Here is a 24,608-nt window from a genome sequence, read left to right on the forward strand (position 1 = left end):
TTGGCTCCTATCCACACTGCCAAAAGTACCAATACCTGGTTTAAAAACAACGGTATCACTGTGCTTGATTGGCCAGCAAGCTCGCCTGACCTTAACCCCATAGAGAATCTATGGAGTTCAAGCGGAAGATGAGAGACACCAGACCCAACAATGCAGACGAGCTAAAAGCTGCTATCAAAGCAACCTGGGCTTCCATAACACCTCAGCAGTGTCAGGGTATGTGCACACGTTGCGGATTTCTTGCAGAAATTTCCTGAAGAAAACCGGAAATTTTCTGCAAGAAATCCGCATTTTTTTTTTTTGCGTTTTTTTCCGTTTTTTTCGCGTTTTTTTAGCATTCTGCAAGCGTAATTAGCTTGCAGAATGCTAAAGTTTTCCAAGCGATCTGTAGCATCGCTTGGAAAACTGACTGACACGTTGGTCACACTTGTCAAACATACTGTTTGACAAGTGTGACCAACTTTTTACTATAGATGCAGCTTATGCCGCATCTATAGTAAAAGATAGAATGTTTAAAAATAATAAAAAAAATAAAAAAATGCTTATACTCACCCAGACATCTCCTCACCGGCGTCCGTTCCTCTTCCTAGCTGGTCTGTGCGCACAGGACCTTCCGTGACGTCACGGTCACGTGAGCGGTCACATGACCGCTCACGACCAATCACAGGACAGTGACGTCATCGGCGAGGTCCTTCAGCGTACATCAGCTACAGGAACCGAACGGCAGCGTGCAGTGGAGGCGGGAAGACATCGAGGGTGAGTATAGGACTATTTTTTATTTTAATTCTTATTTTTTGACCACTTATATGGTGCCCAGTGCGTGGAGGAGAGTCTCCTCTCCTCCACCCTGGGTACCAACCGCACATAATCTGCTTACTTCCCGCATGGTGTGCACGGCCCCGTGCGGGAAGTAAGCAGATCAATGGACCCCTAGGTGTGCGGAATCCCCTGCAATTCCGCATTTTAATGAACATGTTGCTTTTTTTTCCGCGATGCGATTTTTTTGCGGAAAAAAAGGCTACATTTGCACAAAAAATGCAGAATACACTTAAAATAATAGGAGGCATATGTAAGCGTTTTTTTCGCGTTTTTTTCGCGTTTTTATCACGTTTTTATAGCGAAAAAACGCGAAAAAAACGCGAAAAATACTTAACGTGTGCACATGGCCTCACAGTCTGATCGCCGCCACGCCGCATTGATGCAGTAATTGATGCAAAAAGAACCCCGACCAAGTATTTAGTGCATTTACTGAATATAAATTTCAATAGGCCAACATTTTGGACTTTAAAATCATTTTTCAAGCTGGTGTTATAAAATATTCTAATTTACTGAGATAATGACTTTTGGGTTTTCTTTGGCTGTAAGCCATAATCATGAACATTAACAGAAATAAACACTTGAAATAGATCACTGTTTGTAATGACTCTATATAATATGAGTTTCACTTTTTGTATTAAAGAACTGAAATAAATTAACTTTTTGGTAATATTCTAATTTTTTGAGAAGCACCTGTATCTAGCATGTTAGACTTCAATTTGTTTTCTTCTCCTTGGGAGATATGTTGGACATGCACTCTGTCAGAGGTGTGATTGGCTTTACACTAGACACCCCTCACACATTGAAGACAGCCACGCAATGATTTTGTCGGAACTGGCCATCTTCCGATTGGACTTCAATATGCCTGATGCTTTTGTTCCCTGGAGAAAAAAATCCAGGCAGATCTCTGTCAGTGGCGTACCCCCTCTTCCTATGCAGAACACATGATGCCCACATGCAGCCCTGCCACTACCATTGTAGAATATTACATATTGTCCGGTGTGTGTTTTTTGCAGACTTTCTCAATGTTTATTTTCTTTGTTCTGCTTTTCAGTACTGCAATGGTGGCGATTTAGCAGATTACCTGCACAGTAAGTAAAAAAGTTTTTTTTTTTTTTTTTTCCATTCAGTAATTGTAGTATTTGAAGACAGTTAAGGCTAAGTTCACACTGTGTCCATGCACCTAACCATTGTATACACCTGAAAGCTTTTCCATACATACAGTGGCTTGCAAAAGTATTCCCCCCCGCCCGCACACACACCCTTGGCCCTTGGCACTTTTCCATGTTTTGTTACCTCACAACCTGGAATTTAAATTTTTTTTAAAGGATTTACATCAATTCATGTAAAGAACATGCCTACAACTGTGAACATTAGGTTTTCTTTTTGTTGTGATGTGCTTAACTATTCAACCCCCTAAAGTCATTCCTTTTGCGGAAATTACAAGTTTCTTTGGATAAGTCTCTATGAGCTTTCCACATTTTGCCACTGGGATTTTTGCCCATTTCTAAAGGCAAAACTGCTCCAGCTCCTTACCTGTAGCAGAATGCTGCCACCACCATTTTTCACTTTATGGATGGTGTTCTTGGGGTGATGAGCTGTGCTGGTTTAGCACCAGACATAGCATTTACCTTGGTGGAACAAAAGTTCAGTTTTGGTCTTGTCTAACCACAGCACCTTGCTCCATACATTTGGGGAGTCTCCCACATGTCTTTTGGTAAACTCAAAATGAGCTATACAATTTTTGTGTGTAAAGAAAGTCTTTTTTTCTGGCCAATCTTCCTTAAAGGCTACCTCTATGGAGTGTACGGCTTATTGTGGTCATATGGACAGATACTCACTCCAGTCTCTGCTTGGGAGCTCTGCAGCTCCTTCAGGGTTACCTTTGGTCTCTGTGATGCCTCTCTAATCGATTTGCCCTCCTTACCTTGAGAGTTTTGGTGGCTGACCCTCACTTGCAGGCTTGTTGTGGTACCATGTTCTTTCCATTTTATGATCATGGATTTGATGGTGCTCCTGAGGATCATCAGAGATTGGGATATTTATTTCTAACCCAACCCCGACTTGTATTTCTCAACAACTTTTGTCCCTGACTTATTTGGAGATCTCCTTGGCCTTCATGGTGTTTGGTTAGTGGTGCTTCTTGCTTAACCCCTTATCGACATCGGGCGTAATAGTACACCGATGTCGGTATCCCTCCCTTTGATGTGGGCTCATATCTTTCCAGGGACATGTCAGCTGTTTTGAACAGCTGACATGTGCCCTCGGCTATTAACTAGTTAAATGCCGCTGTCAAGCACTGACAACAGCATTTAAATGGCGCATCGGACGTAAATACGCACACCGGTGACCTGCGTCACGTGATCGCGGGTCACCGGTGTGTTGGCATGACAACCCATGGTCTCCTGGAGACCTCTATGGTTGTCACTGCCGGATTGCTGTGAGCACCACCCAGTGGTTGGCACTCATAGCAACTCAGCAGTTCTACGACATAGAGGCAATCTGACCATCGCCTCTATGTAGCAGAGCTGATCGAGTTGTGCCAGCTTCTAGTCTCCTAGACTATTGAAGCATTGCAAAAGTAAAAAAAATGTTTAAAAATATATATAAAAAAATAAAATAAACATTCAAATCACCCCCCTTTTGCCCCATTCAAAATAAAACAATAAAAATAAAATCAAACCTACACATATTTGGTATCGCCGTGTTCAGAATCGCCGATCTATCAATTAAAAAAGGATTAAAAAAGTCAAAACGCCGAAATTACGTTTTTTGGTCGCTGCGACATTGCATTAAAATGCAATAACAGGTAATCAAAAGATCGTATCTGCACCAAAATGTTATTATTAAAAATGTCAGCTCGGCACGCAAAAAATAAGCCCTGACCCAACCCCAGATCACGAAAAGTGGAGACACTACGGGTATCGGAAAATGGCGCAATTTTTTTGTTTTAAGCAAAGTTTGGATTTTTTTTCCACCACTTAGATAAAGAAGAACCTAGACATGTTAGGTGTCTATGAACTCGTAATGACCTGGAGAATCATAATGGCAGGTCAGTTTTAGCATTTAGTGAACCAAGCAAAAAAGACAAACAAAAAACAAGTGTGGGATTGCGCATTTTTTGCAATATCACCGCACTTGGAATTTTTTCCCCATTTTCTAGTGCACGACATGCTAAAACAAATGGTGTTGTTCAAAAGTACAACTCGTCCCCCAAAAAATAAGCCCTCACATGGCCATATTGACAGAAAAATAAAAAAGTTATGGCTCTGGGAAGGAGGGGAGCAAAAAACGAAAATGCAAAACCGAAAAAAGCTCTGGTCATGAAGGGGTTAATGGTGTTGCAGCCTCTGTGGCCTTTCAGAAAAGGTGTGTATATACTGACAAACCATGTGATACATTGCACACAGGTGTACTTGAAGGTAATTGTTTGCATCAGAAATGTTTAGGGGCTTCATAGCAAAAGGGGTGAATACATATGCACATGCCAATTTTAGTTATTTGATCCTATAAATTTCATTTATGCCTATATTTTCCTTACTTCACTTCACTAGCGTAAACTATTTAGTGCTGATGCATCACGCACAAATTGATGAGAAAAATACTTAAACACAGGTTGTAATGTAACCAAATAGGTAAAAATCCAAGACGGTGAATTCTTTCGGAAACCACTGTATATACCTTGACGTTACTATAGGGCTCCTCCTGCATACCATTTAACTGTATAAGATAGCATGTCATTTTCCTATACATAGGACCCCTGCAAAGAAAGGCATACAATATGTACACGATTCTTAACAGTGGGTCCCTATGGTGGATGGAAGCCTCGACATCGATCCTGACTGTGCACACTGTCGGGCTCATAAATTCTGAGCATATGCCCCAATGTGGGCACAGATACAATGTGCATCCCGGCTTCTCTGCACAATGAACAGATGGAAAGTAACATAAAAGCTACATAAAAATCTGAATAATTGAAGTGGAGGAATAAACCATCTATTTCTTACAGACTTGCTGCAGCATGTGGTGCCATAAATGTATATCGTGCCTACTGCCGGATTACGGCTGGTAATCGGATCCGGTGGTATTCAGTGGGCAGAATATTTAGCCGCTTTGTACATGTCCAATTTAGTTGTTTTGTTACTATGTCTGAGTATTTTATGTCTCTTTGCCATCATGTGAAATGTGTTGTGTTTTGTGCTTTGTTACTTGGATTGTTTATGATTGAGACATATCCTATGAATTAGCATGCAAATCTCTGTTTTGATGACTTTATACGTAAATTATTATTTACTATCTAGGATATTTCTCCCGGGAAAAATAGGACTGTGGACTGCTGAACGTTTTATGGCTACCTCAACAGCAGACAGGATGATAAGACTTGTGCCAGCTTGTGCCCATAATTTTCTATTCTCTCTCTATAACCACCATCTGGTAACAGAGTTGTCATCTGGCCAGACATAGACTAACTATAAGGACCACAAAGACGCCTTCTATATTAATAGATGCCACTGCGTGTGCCTTCATGAAATCCTCCTAAAAGAACACTTATAATAATCAGTTCTAAAAGTAGAGCAACCATTAAAATATTGAGACTTGAGTATGTTTCCGAACCTCACGTCACATAGATACTCCTCCAAAGCAGGAAACCCATGTCCAAGTGTTGGATTACAGAGCCCATGTATGAGATCTAACCCGTATCAGGAGAACCATCCTTCAGCCTCTGTCTTCCAGATGGGATCTCACAGGGTTCGCGACCATTTTGGAGATGGTTGAGCCCGTCGTCTAGTGTGCTTCAGGCATTCCCTAGTTTGTAAATTATAAGGTATAGCATTGGCCTGATATTATATGATTTCAGGTCCTCTAGTACGGGTTTAACGCTGCTTTGCAGTGGAACGATAATTGCCAAAGGAACGTTCCTGGTTTCCAACGATGAGGCCATGTAAACAGGCCAGCAATCACCTGTTGAACGACAAAAACACTTGTTCAATGGATGTGAAGATTTTTCCACCAATTTAAAAACCGTTGTTAATGTCAGCATATTGTCCTGGGTAAGCAGGCTGTGCGCTGCCCATAATATTCTATGGACAGCATGACCGCATTGACAAACGTCCCGTGATTGTGGTCAAACACGCCATTATATGACTGCCGATGTAGCTGATCAGTGGTCATTTAACAGCCGCGCATAAGACTTTAGCATAAACATATGTGGAGTACTGGATTAGCATCTCTGGGAATGTCTTGATCTTTTTCATTCTCTTCGCATGGACTTGGCGCTGTCTGATTTTCCTTGCTCGGCAGTAATGTTAGTAAACTCTACCAGGACGGTCGGATGTTGCACCAGACAGCTCCTAGGAGTGACCTGGTCAGACAGCATGTGTTTACCCTGTGAAACTGATCTCATGCCAAGCAGATGAGAGGAAAAAAGTCTAAACAAACAGCCCCGTTCCTGGGAGAATCATTCGGTCACATCGTCATCCCAGAGAAATAAACAAAGGATATAGTTACTTCCAAGCACTGCTGGCAACACAGCGTCCTGGGAGCAAAGAGGCTGCTTATTATCGGGTACCGCACTGCTCTGATGAGTACTTGGCTCATTAATCCCCTGTGGCCTAGCCTTCTGAAGGCATATCCTACTAGGATTAAACATGCTGGTGTTGGAGGCGGAAGACGAGCCAGTCACAGGAAGACTCGGTACTCTTTATAGATCACACGTTATTTGCCTTAGTCCGTTTTGGTTTAACAAGTTGGACATTGTGCAATATAAATTTTGCATATTTAAACTCCCAGAGGAACTCTCTACAAGGAAAAGATTTACCGCTTAGACCCTGTCAGAAGCCTCTCATCCAGCAAAACAGATCTCCTGCTTTGCACTAATGAGGGGAAAATACCTGAAACATGTGTCTGTAAATGAAGTTTCTGGTCTGACTTCTCATCCAAAGTTGTGCAAATAGGCCCAATGAAGAGTCGATATTGACTTTTCGGATTGTTATGCGGAATAGGCAGCATAATATAATTCTTTTTTGTGGCGTTTTTGGTGGATTTGTACTTTTTCTGATCTGCTTCAAAGAACTTACATGCATTTATTTTTTACCAGATGATTTTCATAAAATATTAAGGAAAAAACCTAAAAAAAAAATCATTTAGACATCGGCACAGTCGCCAAGTTTTCCCGGGCGAAACTGCTTCAGGAAAAAGCCTGCGCCTTTGCACTTATTCTTGCGCCAGCTTTCACTCTATAAAGCTGCTAAAAGAAGGAGCATGTCACTTCTTTTAACTGTTTCAGAATTTCCGAACCCTGAAGAGGTTAAGAGAAGTGACGTCAGACAGAACATCTGCACGGTAATTTCATTTTGAAAGTGCTGTGCATTATGTTCATTTTATGGAGATGTTTTGTAGCGCTTTTTCAGGTGCATTCCTGTCAGAATCCACCAGAAAAATGACGTGCTGTGCAGGATTCCGCCTGGAAGGATTTTTCAAGAGTTTTGTGGAGGATTTTAGAAATCATCTAGCTCTAAAAAAAAATAATAAAAAAAAAATCTTAAAACAAACTTTGCTTTCACATACCGCTATGACTTGTATATTCGTACAGCTAGAGGGAAAGGATCACAGTTGATATTATGGAATACTAATGCTGTTGACTACAATACATAAAGGAAGCAGTGCCACTATTTAGCGTGTTGCATGTATAGGAGCCCGCTAACATGTTTGTGTAATCCCAATAATAAAAAGCTCGCCATTATTTATTCATGTTCCTTATTTCCCCTAAAGCCCATATTAAGCCGCGCACTTTCCCACGCTTGCTGGGAATTTAACCTTCCATTTCCTGCCTTGCTCTCGAGTGCTGTTACAACATAGACTATATTTTCATAAGCGTTTAATAACCTCCAGCCTTTATATGACTGTATTGGCAAGACGCGGAGCTTTTTTCGAGCTGCTGCGGTCATGTAAAGCTGGCGGGGCAGCTGGGGGAGCAGAGTCGTGTTTGATGTGTTGTATGTGGAAATGGAAAAGTTCTCTTTTATCTCAGGTCGGTTTGTGTCCTGTGAATGTCTTATTCCTGCATATTGAACACTGTGTGCCTGTGCACAGTGGGAAACGGACGCCATTGTTTATTTTCTCAAGAATAAAAAGAACAGATTTGACTAAATATCTATAAAAAGAGGTGTAAGGGCGCATTTAGACCTGCGGCTGTTAGCCAACCGGGTACATGTTTGCCGATAGGCAGGTAGCTAGGCTAATGGCGCTTCTTATTACACAAAGGGATCAGTAACAGATCGTTTTGTGCTCATAGACTTTCATTGTTCTCACCAGCACATGTCTTGTTTACATAGGATGATGTGCTACCGAGAATGATGATTTTTATGCAAGCTGTAGGCCTCATACACACCTCAGTATTTGTATTCCACAGCAGTGGATCCTACAGAGAAATTTATTAATTGATAGATTGACCCCTGTTCTGTGTTTTGGAGACGCTCCTGGTTTTGGCATACAAATATTGATAAAATGCTGATGGAAAAATACTGACATTTGAATGGAGCCTTACTCAAAGCTGTTTACCTAAATGCTATAGGGCTTCGTTAAAGGGATAGTCAGGGTTTTGAGCCGGGCATCACTTTTTGTCAGAGACTTACAGTAAATATTGATATGTACTGCGCCATGGAATAAATGACGCTATAATCTACTATATAATCGTCTAATTCTGTCTGTTTGTCTGTAATGGAAATCCCGCGTCGCTGATTGGTTGCGCCAGCCGGCCGCGACCAATCAGCGATATTGGCGTGGAATTTTAAACCCACTCACAGCGTGACGTAGTTCACTCACTTTTACTGAACAAGTTCTGTCAGTCACAGTGTGATGTAGTTCAGTCACGTTTACTGAATAAGTTCTGTCAGTCACAGTGCTACGTAGTTCACTCACATTTACTGAAAAAGTTCTGTCAGTCAGTGTGATGTAGTTCAGTCATGTTTACTGAACAAGTTCTGTCAGTCACAGTGTGATGTAGTTCAGTCATTTTTACTGAATAAGTTCTGTCAGTCACAGTGCCACGTAGTTCAGTCACGTTTACTGAATAAGTTCTGTCAGTCACAGTGCCACGTAGTTCACTCACATTTACTGAACAAGTTCTGTCAGTCACAGTGTGATGTAGTTCAGTCATTTTTACTGAATAAGTTCTGTCAGTCACAGTGCCACGTAGTTCACTCACATTTACTGAACAAGTTCTGTCAGTGACAGTGTGATGTAGTTCAGTCATTTTTACTGAATAAGTTCTGTCAGTCACAGTGCCACGTAGTTCAGTCACGTTTACTGAACAAGTTCTGTCAGTCACAGTGTGATGTAGTTCAGTCATTTTTACTGAATAAGTTCTGTCAGTCACAGTGCCAGATAGTTCAGTCACGTTTACTGAATAAGTTCTGTCAGTCACAGTGCCACGTAGTTCAGTCACGTTTACTTCATAAATAAACTACATACATATTCTAGAATACCCGATGCGTTAGAATCGGGCCTCCATCTAGTAATAAATAATAATAATATTTATGGGGGTCTGAGACACTTAATCAGCAGATATCCACCCCAGCAGTGTCATAGCCTGACAGATCTCGTATTGATGCAAGTACCTGATAACCCTTTTAATTTCCCAGCAATATTAGGCATGTTATTCAGCAAATATAACATGTCCCATTAGGACATACAGAACAAGAAGAAACAGTGACAATTAAAAAAAAAATAGTATTATATTATGTGAAAAATATTCTCCATTTGTTTTGGGGGGGTTTCTTCTTAATATTATGCCACAACTTGAGTACATTTCCTATATTAGATCATGCTGCTGTTGCCATCATTCTTTTGCACGTTTATGGAGAAGCATATGAGCTTTCACCTTTTTCTGTAAAATCTCCTTTCTCTTTGGCTGGATATTCATGCTTGACCATAAACGACCACAGATATGATATATGTACCGTACACTGTATGAGATAAGTGTGTTCAAACCATTAGCAGAAACTGCAAGAAATGTGTTCACATGACAGATCGGCTTGTAGTCACTTTAGTACAATATTGATATGACTGTAAGGAATCATTCGAGATCTAGCATGTGACTTTGCGTGAACCTCACTCTTCTTTGTGCCTTTTAGCAATGCGGACCCTGAGCGAAGACACCATCCGACTATTTCTGCAGCAAATTGCTGGAGCGATGAAGATGTTGCACAGTAAAGGCATTATTCACCGTGATCTGAAACCTCAGAACATCCTCCTGTCCTGCACAGGTGGCCGCAGGTCCAACCCCAACAATATTCGCATTAAGATAGGTAAGCTGCTCCTATATGTGGATCCCTCCTTGTTTTGCTGAGCAGAAGAACACACAACGTGCGGAGGAATGGAACCCCCCATATTGGTAGTTTGCCTTAGTAACTGGTGACCATCTTAGGTCGTTGTCCCATTATTAATAGTCACTGTGTAGCATAAATCCCAAGCGCTGTAGGAGCCTCGCTCTGTTTATCCTGGCTTTGTTTCAGCTTCCTTTCCTGGCGCCTTGTATACAAGTATTTTATCTAGGTATTTATAGTTCCAGTACTGTAGTCTTATTCTTCTTGCTTGTTTAGTGATTGTTTTAAGTCGTCTTGCAAGATTCCCCACCCACAGACTCTTTTATGTGAGGCAAGTGGTTTTTCTCCATCCCATAAACTAGCGCCAATCAACTGTAAACAGGATGATATGAACTGTATAAGGGCAGAATGATCATAATTTTTTTTACGCCAGCATACACCATCCGATCAGCTGAGAAACCAGCATTTTGCTGACCGTTGGCATATTCACACAGGATAAGGGACCACCGTTCTTATAAATGATCCATGTAAATAGACCTTAACATCTAATGGTCTGCTTTTAGTTCCTTGGGTTTACCGTAGTTTCTTATACTCCCCCATGAAAGCAAACTAAACCTGGTAACTCGAGTGTAGTTGTTCTGTAGTGATAATCTCCTGCTAATGAAACACTGATTGTGTTGAAGCAGCAAAACATAAAAAGTGATAGATATATCCTTGTAATCGGGCTCTGTTCCACCACATCATGATGCTCTCAGATTACATAGCAAAAAATTTTTTATTGTTGGGGTTTCCTCCTGAAAGTAGCTAATTTTTCCATGCAAGGTGTAAGCAAAATGTGTGCAAGGATGGAGAGCGTGAAATAGGCTTGTAACCATTTGGATTTTTCTCATTCACAGCTGATTTTGGATTTGCAAGGTATCTGCAGAACAACATGATGGCGGCAACTTTGTGTGGATCCCCCATGTATATGGTAATCAATTTCTTCCTTGAAGTCATATAGACCTTTGGTTATAACTATAATGCCCTATTATGATTTGTCTAGAGTCTGTTGTCTACAAAAATAATGTCCTCCAAAATTTACAGTTATGTAAAAAAGACCCCAAAAGTTACATCTTGTCCCCATTTGTGCAGCATTGAAAGAAGAAATGCGTCTGCATGGTGATATGTTAGGATGAAGCCCTCAAAACCAAGCAGATCAATGTTTCTGGGTTTGATATGTTCTATATGTTATTTCTCACATAATTCCTCATTCCCCGATGCTTTCACATAAAGTCCCAGGCCCTAATTTGCTGTTTCTCCATATTTAATGATGGTTTAGTAAAGTATTTCCTGTGCATTGTGCAAGATTTCGAGGTTTTGGTAGTTTTATGTGTCGGAGTGGTTACACAAGTACATACTGCACGTTGGGGTCATTGTTGGCGGAATCGATAACGTTTCATTTCTTTATCAATTATTTCTATTAACTGGAACTTGTCACGCGATTCATGCTGCCCAAACCAATCTATTTCAGAAAAAACTTAGTTGAAAGCGCCACCAGGACATTGTGTCCAGTAAAGATGAGGTGATCGAATTGCAGTACCATCGCCCAGAGGCCACATCAGTATTTTGCAGACTCCAGCCCCGCACACTGCCTCCTACCTGCCAGCTTTCCCAGAATCTCCTCTTGTAGGCCGGTGTGATGTAATTGTTGCGGCATGATATAAGCATGACATCACCCTAGATCTTCTAATCAGAAGAGGTGTCTGGCGTGCCAGTGGGTAGGAGACAGTTGGCAGTGCTACCTTCCGGCAGCCACGCATCACTGATGGGCCGCTGGGCCGGAGAACTGCAAATCGATTCGCTCGTCCCTAGTGATTATTTGAAGAGCTACGTCCGTTCTCCCTGCCACTCTGCTAGACTGACAGCTTCTCCTTTGTGCACTCACATAGAGAGATATCTGTCAGTCTACCTAAGTGGGTGGGAAGGAGGCAACTGTGCTGTGTTCAGGCAGCATGAAGCATGGGACAGGTTCCCGTTAATGCTTGATTGTGCAAGAGGAGGCAAAATTGCAACACAGCTAGGGCAAGACTTGTTTTGGAAAACTGGTAGAATGCCTCTCTAAAGGTGGCTATACCCATTAAATTTAGGTAAGGTGAGCCAGTGAATTTCGGCAGGACAGGATAACCATCCTCTGCATATGGAGACCTCCTGATTGTCTCTACACAGGAAATTTGGGGGGAGAGAAGATTTGGGCAGTTGACAAGTCTGTTGGGTTTAGTGATGGTCCTGCTGAATCACCAAGGCTGGTCAGTGTACCAATCAAAGAGCAGCTCGGGGGCTGACGGTGCTCATGATTGAATTTTCCAGAGTACCTACATTGATTGCCGGTTGTTGTATGAGTACTACCCAGAGGCGGCATTGAAGGATTGATTTTCTGTGTTCTGTTCCTGGCTGTGCTCTTGACAACTGCAACTCCTGAAGCGTAATTTCTGGAATATTGGTTGTCTTTGTTTCCATTTTTTAGGGAGTGGTCTGTAATAAACTGTAGTTTGCCAAATGTATGTTTTTCCTTGTTTCTGCACTTAATGTCAGAGATGGATTAGAGTAATGCAACTTGTAGAGCCATTCCCTGCCTGCTTTGGGAAACGGTTTGAACCACATTTGTCAACAAGGTTGCGCCTACTGACTGCTTGCTGCTAAGTAGACAGCTGGCACACTCCCAGAAGTGATGGGAATTTATGTATCCCAGTAGTCTTCATTGTCAGTCAGGCCCTTCTCCTTATTCAGCCGGACGGATGGCTGGGCCGCCAGTTTGATGTTATTTATACCTAGTGATTTACTGCCTCTGCCTAAACATCTACACATGCAGAATATGAATCCTAAACAGATATCTTACTAAGGGTACGGTGCATGGAAAGAATTCGTAATTCCGGCATATGTGTTTCCTCCGTCCTCTGCATCATTTCGTTTACCTAAACACATACTTGTAGGTCTGTTAGGTCTACACATAATATAGCTGCCTGGGCCATGAGGTTGGTGTTGGCTCTCGGGGCCAGATGTGTACCTTGTATGTTTGGGAGGATACTAATCAAGATTAACTTATTGTAAAAGAGCTACAGACTACACATCCATGGTGTCTTTTTTGTGTGTTTGTCCTGCCAGGCACCGGAGGTTATTATGTCTCAGCACTATGATGCCAAAGCTGATCTGTGGAGCATTGGCACGATCATCTACCAGTGCCTGACTGGCAAGGCTCCATTCCAGGTAAGTGTCATCTCAGTTCTACCACAGAATTAGTGACCTTGAACTGAATTTGCTCTTGACGATTTATATTGACTGCCTTTATTGTATGATACAGTTATAAAGATAGTCTGAATCCGGGATGGACCGAGACAAGAACTGTATGTGGGCCCTACATGGCCTATATTTCATCATCTGCACCCCTTTATGGGTCTGTGACATGCTGCTTGCTGACTTGGAGGAGGAAGTGGTTCCTCTTATCTCTTGGGCCCCTGTCCAGCTGCACAGGTGGTAGCAATAGCATATCCCCCCCTGCCCTGGTCTGGATTATAGTTCTCATTCAGCTACACCAGTATTCTTCACATTACGACCTTTGAAAGCTGTTAACCTTTTGTTAACCCCGATTAAATGAGCTCAGACCTTCCTCAAGCTCATAGACAGGGTAACAAAAGCCTCCTATGTCACCACCTTTTAGTAGTTGACATCCCTGAGAGAAACTGACACCTGTCTATGTAATGAGAACCTGTCTCGTGTCCTCATCAGAACTGGCATAAGCACCAGAGTGGAGAACATGGACAGTTCTGCAAGAAACATCACCTCCATGAAATGTCTCTCTAGATGGGTCTCCTAAAAGGCATTGATATATTATAGCATGGTGGCTCAGGGATGGGTTAATTTACCTTGATTAAGTTCTTTTGCTATTCACAGAGTCAAACACCTGTATACCTGTCAGAGTTCTACACATGTGGATTGTACATTTCATTGTGGCCTACAGGATTGATTGCGCCATCTTTACAGTTTGGCAGGAAGTTGACACTTTAGAATCAGTGGGTTATGGAAAGCTTTGGTTGTGTTAAAACGGTGTCTATGGTCAGTTGGCGTTATGCTTCATATTCGTTGGCATTACAAATGGGCGCTGGGCATCAAATTGTGTGAACACTATTTCCATTGTACTTTATCCCAAACATCCCACATGTTACTTTTAATCTGATGTACCTGGAGCTTTCATTTTAAAAGTTTAGGTTGCTGATTCGCAGACCCCTCTGCTGTCACCTAAGTTGGCTGTTGCGCTCCTCAGACCATCTGCCGCACAGGGCTCAGCGGTAGTCTGAGACGCTCTATACAAATGGCTGACCAGCTTTTGTTCAGACGCCAGTTATCACCATTAATAAGCATTTTTTACTTCATCTAACTTTGACACCTATAAGTAGGATTGGTGTAAATTAATTCTCAGGACCCAATCCATCAGCCAAATCAGTTATGTGTGGCCGCTGGACCGGAGCCCTGAGAACTGCCTCTTATCGGACAGCATTCGCGGTTTTCTGTTGATTAGATGGCCTGGTATGACATCACATATCACATGCATGTTACCCACAACTATGACATTGCGCCAAGCAATCAAATCAAAAGAAGAGCCTGGGATGCTGTCAGGTAAGAGTTGGTTCACAGGGCTCCTGTCCTGCAGCCACAGATTACTGTTGTGACCAAAAGCCCGAGTCCAGCAATTCTGTTCTCTACAACTGTACCAATAAGGCAATGAGGTCAATAATATAGTAATGTAAGATGAGCTATTGGTTGCTAACAGTCAGTAGCTCTCTATATTTACCCGTACATCGAACGGTTAGCATTCTATATCTACACATACATGTCATTGGTAGAACTCTTTATTAAACTCTTTCTGGCCTTGGTACTACTCTATATCTACACCTACATGTCAATGTAAGCACTCTACAGGGTAGGCCATTTATATTGATACACCTAAATAAAATGGGAATGGTTGGTGATATCAACTTCCTGTTTGTGGCACATTGGTATATGGGAGGGGGAAACTTTTTAAGATGGGTGGTGACCATGGTGGCCATTTTGTAGTCGGCCATTTTGGATCCAGCTTTATTTTATAAAATGTGTTCAAAGTGCTGCCCATTGTGTTGGATTTTCAGTGCAATCCTCTTCTCCCACTCTTGACACACTGATAGCAACACTGCAAAAGAAATGCCAGTCTAAGGGGGTCAGATTCCTTGTAGGAATGCTCGGACCTGACACTCATAATGTGGTTATGCACCATCATGTAGCAATTTCCGATATTCAGTGGCATTGAGGTTTCCATTGATGAAGAATGGCCCCGCTATCTTTGTACCCCATATACCACACCATACTATTAATTATGGGTGTCAGGTCCGAGCATTCCTACATGAACAGTTTCCTGGAAAGTGGATTGGTCGTCGTGGGCCAATTGAATGGCCACCAAGGTCTCCCGATCTGACCCCCTTAGACTTTTATCTTTGGGGTCATCTGAAGGCAATTGTCTATGCTGTGAAGATAGGAGATGTGCAGCATCTGAAAAAGCAGATACTGGAAGCCTGTGCTAGCATTTCTTCTGCGATATTGCAATCAGTGTGTCAAGAGTGGGAGAAGAGGGTTGCATTGACAATCCAACACAATGGGAAGCACTTTGAACACATTTTATAAGTGGTCATAAACTTGTGAATAACTCATGAAAGAATAAAGTTACATTAAAACCAAGCACACCATTGTTTTTCTTGTGAAATTATCAATAAGTTTGATGTGTCACATGACCCACTTCCCTTTGAAAAAAATAAAGTTGGATCCAAAATGGCTGACTTCAAAATGGCCACCATGGTCACCACCCATTTTGAAAAGTTTCCCCTCTCCCATACACCAATGTGCCACAAACAGTAAGTTGATATCCCCAACCATTCCAATTTTATTTTTGGTGTATCCATATAAATGGCCCACCCTGTATATCTACCCCTTTATGGGATTGGTGCACTCTGTATCTATCCCTACATGACATTAATACTTCGGTATATGTACCCCTTCATGTCATTAGTAGCATTCTATATCTACCCCTTCCTAGCCTTGGTAGCACTCTATATCTACACTTACATGGCATTTGTAGCACTCTATATCTACCCCTACATGTCATTGGTACCACTCTATATCTACCCCTACATGTCATTGGTAGCACTCTATATCTACCCCTACATGTCATTAGTAGCACTATATCTACCCCTTCATGTCATTGATAGCACTATATCTACCCCTACATGTCATTGGTAGCACTATATCTACCTCTACATGTCATTGGTAGCACTATATCTACCTCTACATGGCCTTGGTAGCACTCTGTAGAATTAGCACTCTGTAGATATGCCATTTGTAGGTCACAGAGTCTAATGTGATGGCGCCCTTAAGTGTATGGCTCCCTGAAGAAGTCCTATATTGTGCAGACAGGAAATGGAGAAAGTTTTCCAGTTCTGAGTGTTTATGAAAGATATGATTGTTGGTGGTCTATTCATCCAGTAAAATTCTTACTACATAGACAAAAATGAAACAGTTGAAGTAATAATTTATTTAAAATGTGTTATAAAACTGGCTCCAGTCTCAGTCTGAGCCCCAGACATAAACCAGAACACTGTAAAGCATGCCTGTACCGTTGGTTGTCAGTGCTACAATAAAATATCCTTTGGGGGGGTTAGTGCTTTTTCGCCATTTTTGTAGCACCTTTTTTTTACTAGCATTTTCCAGTGTTTTTTTTTTTTTTTAACCCACTTACCTTTGAACAATCCACTTGCAAGTCTTCAAGTAGACGCACTGTCAAAACATTCAAAAAGATGCACAGGCATCTTCTGGGCGTTCTTTACAGTAGGTCTTCCCATTAACTTCTGTTAGAAAGAACAGAGTGTCTTCAGAGCGGAAAACGCCTGCAGAATGGCCGACTCACTTTTTAAGCTTCTTGGTGTTTTTGAAACCTTGAAGAGGTTAAAAGATGCTCAAAAGCCTAAACATATGCACAGCAAGACATTTTCACATAGAAATGCGTGTAATCATTCTTTTGAGAATTTAGGTAGCCATTTTCAGGTGGTTTTCAGAGCGGAATTCCCCTGAGAAAGATATTGTGTGCATTTACCTTAAAGGTCTTATATTTGGAAGAAGTGCTCCTTCCTTGTTCTGTGGATGGGTGTGTTGCTTAGGAGGGTACTAATATATATATATACTAGCTGTACTACCCGGCTTCGCCCGGGTTAATGACTGCTGTTAGCAAAATAGAATGTGTTAACAAAAATTTATTCTGCACACAAAAACCACAAAACAAATAGATAGAAATGTAATTATTAAAAGGCAAAAACTAAGCAAATAGAAGCATTTCACAACATATATTAGCTTTGTTATACTGAGAATGTCTTTGTTGCCTATATTAACCAATCAGAGCTCAGGTTAATTAACTGTAGCAAAATAGAAGCTGAGCTGTGATTGGTTGCTATTGGCAGCCTGATAAATCCCCAGCCAACAGGAAGCCCTCCCCCCTGGCAGTATATATTAGCTCACACATACACATAATAGACAGGTCATGTGACTGACAGCTGCCGTATTTCCTATATGGTACATTTGTTGCTCTTGTAGTTTGCTTATTAATCAGATTTTTATTTTTGAAGGACAATACCAGACTTGTGTGTGTTTTAGGGCGAGTTTTATGTGTCAAGTTGTGTGTGTTGAGTTGCGTGTGGCGACATGCATGTAGCGACTTTTGTGAGATGAGTTTTGTGTGGCGACATGCGTGTAGCAACATTTTGTGTGTTGAGTTGCATGTGACAGGTTAGTGTAGCAAGTTGTGTGCAGCAAGATTTGTGCATGGCGAGTTTTGCGCGTGGCGAGTTTTATGTGTGGTGCATTTTGAGTATGTGCAAGTTTTGTGTGAGGCAACTTTTGCATGTGGTGCAACTTTTGTACATGTGGCAATTTTTCTGTGTGTGCAAGTTTTGCATGAGGTGAGTTTTCCATGAGGTGAGTTTTGCACGTGTGGCGAGTTTTGCGTGAGCCTAGTTTTGCATATGGCGAGTTTTGCATGTAGCGAGTTTTGAGTGGTGACTTTTGTGTTTCGACTTTTATGTGGCGAGGTTGGTGTGTGTGTGTGGTGAAATGTGTGCTGAGGGTGGTATATGTGTTCAAGCACGTGGTAGTGTGTGGCGCATTTTGTGTTTGTGTTCATATCCCCGTGTGTGGTGAGTATCCCATGTCGGGGCCCCACCTTAGCAACTGTACGGTATATACTCTTTGTCGCCATCGCTCTCATTCTTTAAGTCCTCATTGTTCACATCTGGCAGCTGTCAATTTTCCTCCAACACTTTTCCCTTCACTTTTTCCCCATTATGTAGATAGGAGCAAAATTGTTTGGTGAATTGGAACGCGCGGGGTTAAAATTTCACCTCACAACATAGCCTATGACGCTCTCGGGGTCCAGACGTGTGACTGTGCAAAATTTTGTGGCTGTAGCTGCGACGGTACAGATGCCAATCCCGGACATACACACATACATACATACACACATTCAGCTTTATATATTAGATATATGTATGTAATCTCCTGTATATAGTATATACCTGTGTGTCATCTCACCTATATATAGTATATATCTGTGTGTCATCTCCTGTATATAGTATATACCTGTATGTCATCTCCTCCTATACATAGCATATACCTGTGTCATCTCCTCCTGTATATACTATATACCTGTAGGTAATCTGCTCCTGTATATAGTATATACCTGTGTGTCATCTCCTCCTGTATATAGTATATACCTGTATGTCATCTCCTCCTGTATGTAGTATGTACCTGTATGTCATCTCCTCCTCTATATAGTATATACCTGTGTGTCATCTCTCCTGTATATAGTATATATCTGTGTGTCATCTCCTCCTGTATATAGTATATACCTGTGTGTCATCTCCCCTGTAAATAGTATATACCTGTGTGTCATCTCCTGTATATAGTATATAGCTGTATGCCATCTCCTCCTGTATTAGCCCTCGTTCACACGTTATTTGGTCAGTATTTTTACCTCAGTATTTGTAAGCTAAAATGGCAGCCTGATAAATCCCCAGCCAACAGTAAGCCCACCCCCTGGCAGTATATATTAGCTCACACATACACATAATAGACTGGTCATGTGACTGACAGCTGCCGGATTCCTATATGGTACATTTGTTGCTCTTGTAGTTTGTCTGCTTATTAATCAGATTTTTATTTTTGAAGGATACCAGACTTGTGTGTGTTTTAGGGCGAGTTTCGTGTGTCAAGTTGTGTGTGTTGAGTTGCGTGTGGCGACATGCATGTAGGGACTTTTGTGAGATGAGTTTTGTGTGGCGACATGCGTGTAGCAACTTTTTGTGTGTCGAGTTGCATGTGACAGGTTAGTGTAGCAAGTTGTGTGCAGCAAGTTTTGCGCATGGCGAGTTTTGCGCGTGGCGAGTTTTATGTGTGGTGCCTTTTGAGTATGTGCAAGTTTTGTGTGAGGCAACTTTTGCATGTGTTGCAACTTTTGTGCATGTGGCAATTTTTCTGCGTGTGGCAATTTTTCTGCGTGTGCAAGTTTTGCGTGTGGCGAGTTTTGCACGTGTGGCGAGTTTTGCATGTGGAGAGTTTTGCGCGTGGCGAGTTTTGAGCGGCGACTTTTGTGTTTCTACTTTTATGTGGCGAGGTTGGTGTATGTGTGGTGAAATGTGCACTGAGGGTGGTATATGTGTTCGAGCACGTGGTAGTGTGTGGCGCATTTTGTGTGTGTGTTCATATCCCCGTGGTGGTGTGATTATCCCATGTTGGGGCCCCACCTTAGCAACTGTACAGTATATACTCTTTGGTGCCATCGCTGTCATTCTTTAAGTCCCCCTTGTTCACATCTGGCAGCTGTTAATTTGCCTCCAACACTTTTCCTTTCATTTTTTCCCCATTATGTAGATAGGGGCAAAATTGTTTGGTGACTTGGAAAGCGCGGGGTTAAAATTTCACCTCACAATATAGCTTTGACGCTCTCAGGGTCCAGACGTGTGACTGTGCAAAATTTTGTGCCTGTAGCTGCGACGCCTCCAACACTTTTCCTTTCACTTTTTCCCCATTATGTAGATAGGGGCAAAATTGTTTGGTGAATTGGAAAGCGCGGGGTTAAAATTTCACCTCACAACATAGCCTATGACGCTCTCGGGGTCCAGACGTGTGACTGTGCAAAATTTTGTGGCTGTAGCTGCTACGGTTCAGATGCCAATCCCGGACATACATACATACATACATACATACACACACACACACATTCAGCTTTATATATTAGATATTTTCTCTAGGGTATTTTAGTCCATCATCTGGCTTGAAGTTATATATTCCAAATCCCCAAATAATGTACTGATCCGAGTTCTTCTTGTGCGCTGTGTACACAGGAAAATCCTAAGTAAAAATAGCGTGTCCATGTTATGCTAGCCCTCAGAGATCCACAAGGTTAATTGATTGTTGCTCACGTATTTATAGATCATTGACTCATGAGCATTAATAAGGAGAGAATTCAGCACGTACAATGGCTCTGCCCTCTGCTGGAGGTACAGCCCCACTGGTCACTGGTAGACATGCCCGGCCGTGTGTCTGGAGGAGCTTGTTCTGATCTGTTCTGAAGGAAGAGTTTTTGAAGAGTCTTCTCTGCTGAGCTCTCTAGTTCTCTGCACTCATTACATCAATATATATATATATATATATATATATTCTGCTTCTAGATATGAAGAATCCTATTCACTGATTGTACAAGTCCGCTCACGTAAATCCCCGTTCTTCATTTTCCTTTTGGCTTACAAGTGGCTGATGCAACTTTTTCAGTCTATTGCCCCTAGCCTCCCAAGTAGATAATTGACCCATTTTGGATGTAGTGGTATGATTCCTCACAGTTACACAATGATTTCCTGGAAAGGTCGCACAGTGTTCCATAAAATAAAGTGTAAGCTCTTTGGCACATGAAATAAAGCCGCACATAACAGCACCCACATAGCCTTCATCGCATGACTCTGTGACTTATCCTTTTCTTTTGTTTGTTCACTTTTTTTTACAACAACCATGATCAGAAATTAAAGGCGATCTGTTTTTTTTTCTTTATTATTTTATTCACACGGCTCCATTGAGATTTTCCTTTTTTAAAAAATTTTTTAGTTTTTTTTTTTTTTTTAAATCCACAGTATAGTTTTAGAGATATGTTATGGGGCGTTGCTCACGGGATTCTCTGTGGCGTGTCTTTAGTCTGATCGGCATGATTAACCTGTGAGACACGACCCCCTGTAGAGAACATGAAAACGAGCACTAAATAAAAAGGCCCATACCTCTAGTACCATATGGCGGATATTGGAATCCTCAGGGGAGTGCCGAGAATAGCAGCAATAACTGGCCACTTCTGTACGGGCGCCTGGTTATTTTGTTTTTTATTCGAGTATGCTTTAGAGTAGACACTCTGTTAGCACACGAGCATGCTCAGATAACACCTTATCCCGTCATGTTCACTCATCACTATTTTCTACGAATTACCATGTTTGGTGGTTTCGAGGAATCTGATGAAAAAGGCTTCCACAAGGTGCTTGGAATCCGTTGCTGTCAGACATGTGTTTTCTAACTAAAACTGATATTTAGATCCAAAACGTAATGGTGGTAGAAAAGGGAAAGCTGTATAGCACACTTCACTTGAAGTGTCATCAAGAACCCCATATACCCAGCCTTGAACTATAGGGGCCTTTTCTCTATACAGTAAGCTCCTATACCAGCGGGAATGTGAAACCTTGACCCGGGCCCCACATGTTTCCTGAAATGCAGCTCACAGGCAAAACTCTGTTAACGCTCTCAGTAACTTGGAAACCTAATTCCTGTTTACGTCTAGGCTGGCCTCGGCATTTGACTTTCGAAGAAATCCCTCTTCCCAACCCTGTATAAAGTGAGCGTTGTTTTGGCGACCAAGAGTTATGAATTCATAGAAGTATCTAGACCCGAATTTTATAGGGACATTTCAAAGAGACAAAATAATGTTCCTGGGTAGAGGAACCAGACAAGGCTGCCCCCTGTCCCCGAAGCTCTTTGTGAGAGAGCCTATCGCCCTTAAAATTAGGCAGGACCCTTTAGTGGAGGGCATTAGTATAAATTCTAGAATAGATAAAGTGGGATTATATGCCGACGAGCTGGTGCTCTTCCTAAATAAAGTAGAGCAATCCCTCCTGAGAGCAATTGACCTCATTAACTGTTTTGGGGAACTATCAGGTCTCAAAATGAATTGGGGCAAATCTGTGGTTATGCCATTTATAGATAATATGGCTGAAACTGTGGTTTTTGGATTACAAGTAGTATAGAAATTTAAATACCTAGGTATTATAATTAATCAAAGCCCAATTAAGGATAATGCATACCCCCTAAGTGATATGATGAAGAAAAGGTTTGAGAACTGGTCTCAACTTCCCCAATCTGTGGCAGGAAGAATTAACTTAATCAAAATGATAATTCTTCCAAAATGTTTGTATGTGTTGGAACATTCATCAATTAAAATCCCCAAAGGGTTTTATAGGAAAATACATGTTATGATGGCGATATTTATATGGGGTTCATAAAGGCCCATATTAAGTATTGGATCCCCGCAGAGACCCAAAAATCAGGGTGGCTTTTGTATTATTTAGCTGATCAGATACGTTATTTGAAGCACTGGATAGGTAGTGACAAGCTCAATAACGCAGAAGCTCATCTTATACACTTCTCGGGTGGGAATACACCAAGGGCAATATTAGAAGGGTCCTACAGACCACCACAAGGTTTATTGTTTGCAAACAGTTTAGCGATACAGATGTGGCTAGAGAGTAAGCGCATCATGAAATTCACCGACCAGATGGCAGAGACTCGGATATGGGATAATCCCGAATTTCCACACCTCACATCTACAGGACCCAATTTTCTGGAAGCAATATAGAATAACAACACTTAATAAAATTTCATTTTCAAAAATCTGATTATCATTTGATCAAATTCATATCAAGTTTGGGATACCGCATAGGGATTTTTACAGATACTTTCAGATGAGCGCTTCAATTTCCATATCCTAGGATGCGAGTATCCAGATATCCACTGATAGGAGTGCTAACAAGTCAAGAGCCCACAGGTGTAATATTGTCCTATATACCTTTCTACTAAACTCCAGGATTGCTTCTCCTCAACTTGTTGTAGAGAGTAAATGGCGACAATTGAGTCCTTTGATCACTGATGATCAGTGGAATGATGCCCTAGAGGCACATATGGTGTGTCGCCAGCCGCAAATAATAAATTAATCCAACTATATATCCTACATCAATCGTATCTGACCCCAATTAGACTTCATAGATTTGGCGGACTAGTATCTGATGAATGCCATAGGTGTGGGGAACCAGGGGCGGATTTCTGGCATCTTATCTGGAATTATGGGATAATCTGAAGATACTGGAGTGAAGTGATAACTACACTAGAAAGGATAATTGGGATACCTATTTAGTGTGTCCCAGAGATATGTATCTTGGGTATTGTGGATGAAGAATTGTGGTCGCACTATGATAGAATATAAATTGTATGTATTTAATGCTAGGAAAGCAATAGCACTAAGGTGGATGGGGGGAAAACCTCCCACTATCAACCAGTGGAAAAAACGAGTGAATGATCTAATACCATATGAGAACATATTGTATAGAAATAGAGGATGTCCCCAGAAGTTCCATAGAATTTGGGAGAACTGGTGTGACTCAACCTTAACGCACTTATCCTCTAATGCCATGACTTCGTCAGTCTCACGTTACGAGCCCTGATGTGTGTTCCTTTAGACATATGGACTGTGATGTATGATATACATAGACTAAAAGAGTGTACTTCTGATATGCCCCGAATTGGTACGTGTTCTGAATGTTGATAAGGAACCATCTAATTTAGCCAAGGGAGCAATGCTTCATAAAGGAACCTGTCCCAATACGCTATGTTCCAATCTGTTCGCTTTTCTTTATTTGTTCACTCTGAGTGTGATGTTACATCCATGTTATTGTACTGAATGGTTAAAGGTAAATGATGGAATCATTCTGACCTTATACTGTGATATTATATGATTGTAACATTTATCCTGTGAAATCTTTCAATAAAAAGAGTTAAAAAAAAAAGTAATAAGCAGATCTAAAAAGAGAATGGAACTAAGGGCAAAGTCTTTGGAGCTTTACTGGTACCTGTCTGTAGTATTGAAATAACTGGAGGACTGGCGCTGGTTCAATCACTTATCCATTCGCCACATAAGAAGTTGTTTTCCTGTTTATTTCTATAGTTAATGTAGCCCTTTGTGCGGAAAAATGGCCCCTGACATACTACTATTGTGTTGTCTAACTGCAGTTCTGTAAAATAAAGCTCCTTAAAGGGAATCTGCCAGCATGATTTCAAACC

The 24,608-nt window shown here is 41.5% G+C and overlaps 1 protein-coding gene across 1 annotated transcript in view; it reads left to right on the forward strand.

The window, feature by feature from the left end:
• Window positions 1-24,608, forward strand: part of ULK1 (unc-51 like autophagy activating kinase 1) — a 105,205-nt gene that overhangs the window by 45,931 nt on the left and 34,666 nt on the right. Inside the window, exons 5-8 of the mRNA XM_077293322.1 lie at window positions 1,871-1,907; window positions 9,951-10,124; window positions 11,039-11,112; window positions 13,284-13,385. Coding sequence (XP_077149437.1) covers window positions 1,871-1,907; window positions 9,951-10,124; window positions 11,039-11,112; window positions 13,284-13,385 — 387 coding nt within the window. The remainder of the gene's footprint in view (window positions 1-1,870; window positions 1,908-9,950; window positions 10,125-11,038; window positions 11,113-13,283; window positions 13,386-24,608) is intronic.

Source organism: Ranitomeya variabilis, chromosome 1, assembly GCF_051348905.1.
Source record: "Ranitomeya variabilis isolate aRanVar5 chromosome 1, aRanVar5.hap1, whole genome shotgun sequence".
Lineage (NCBI taxonomy): Eukaryota > Metazoa > Chordata > Amphibia > Anura > Dendrobatidae > Ranitomeya > Ranitomeya variabilis.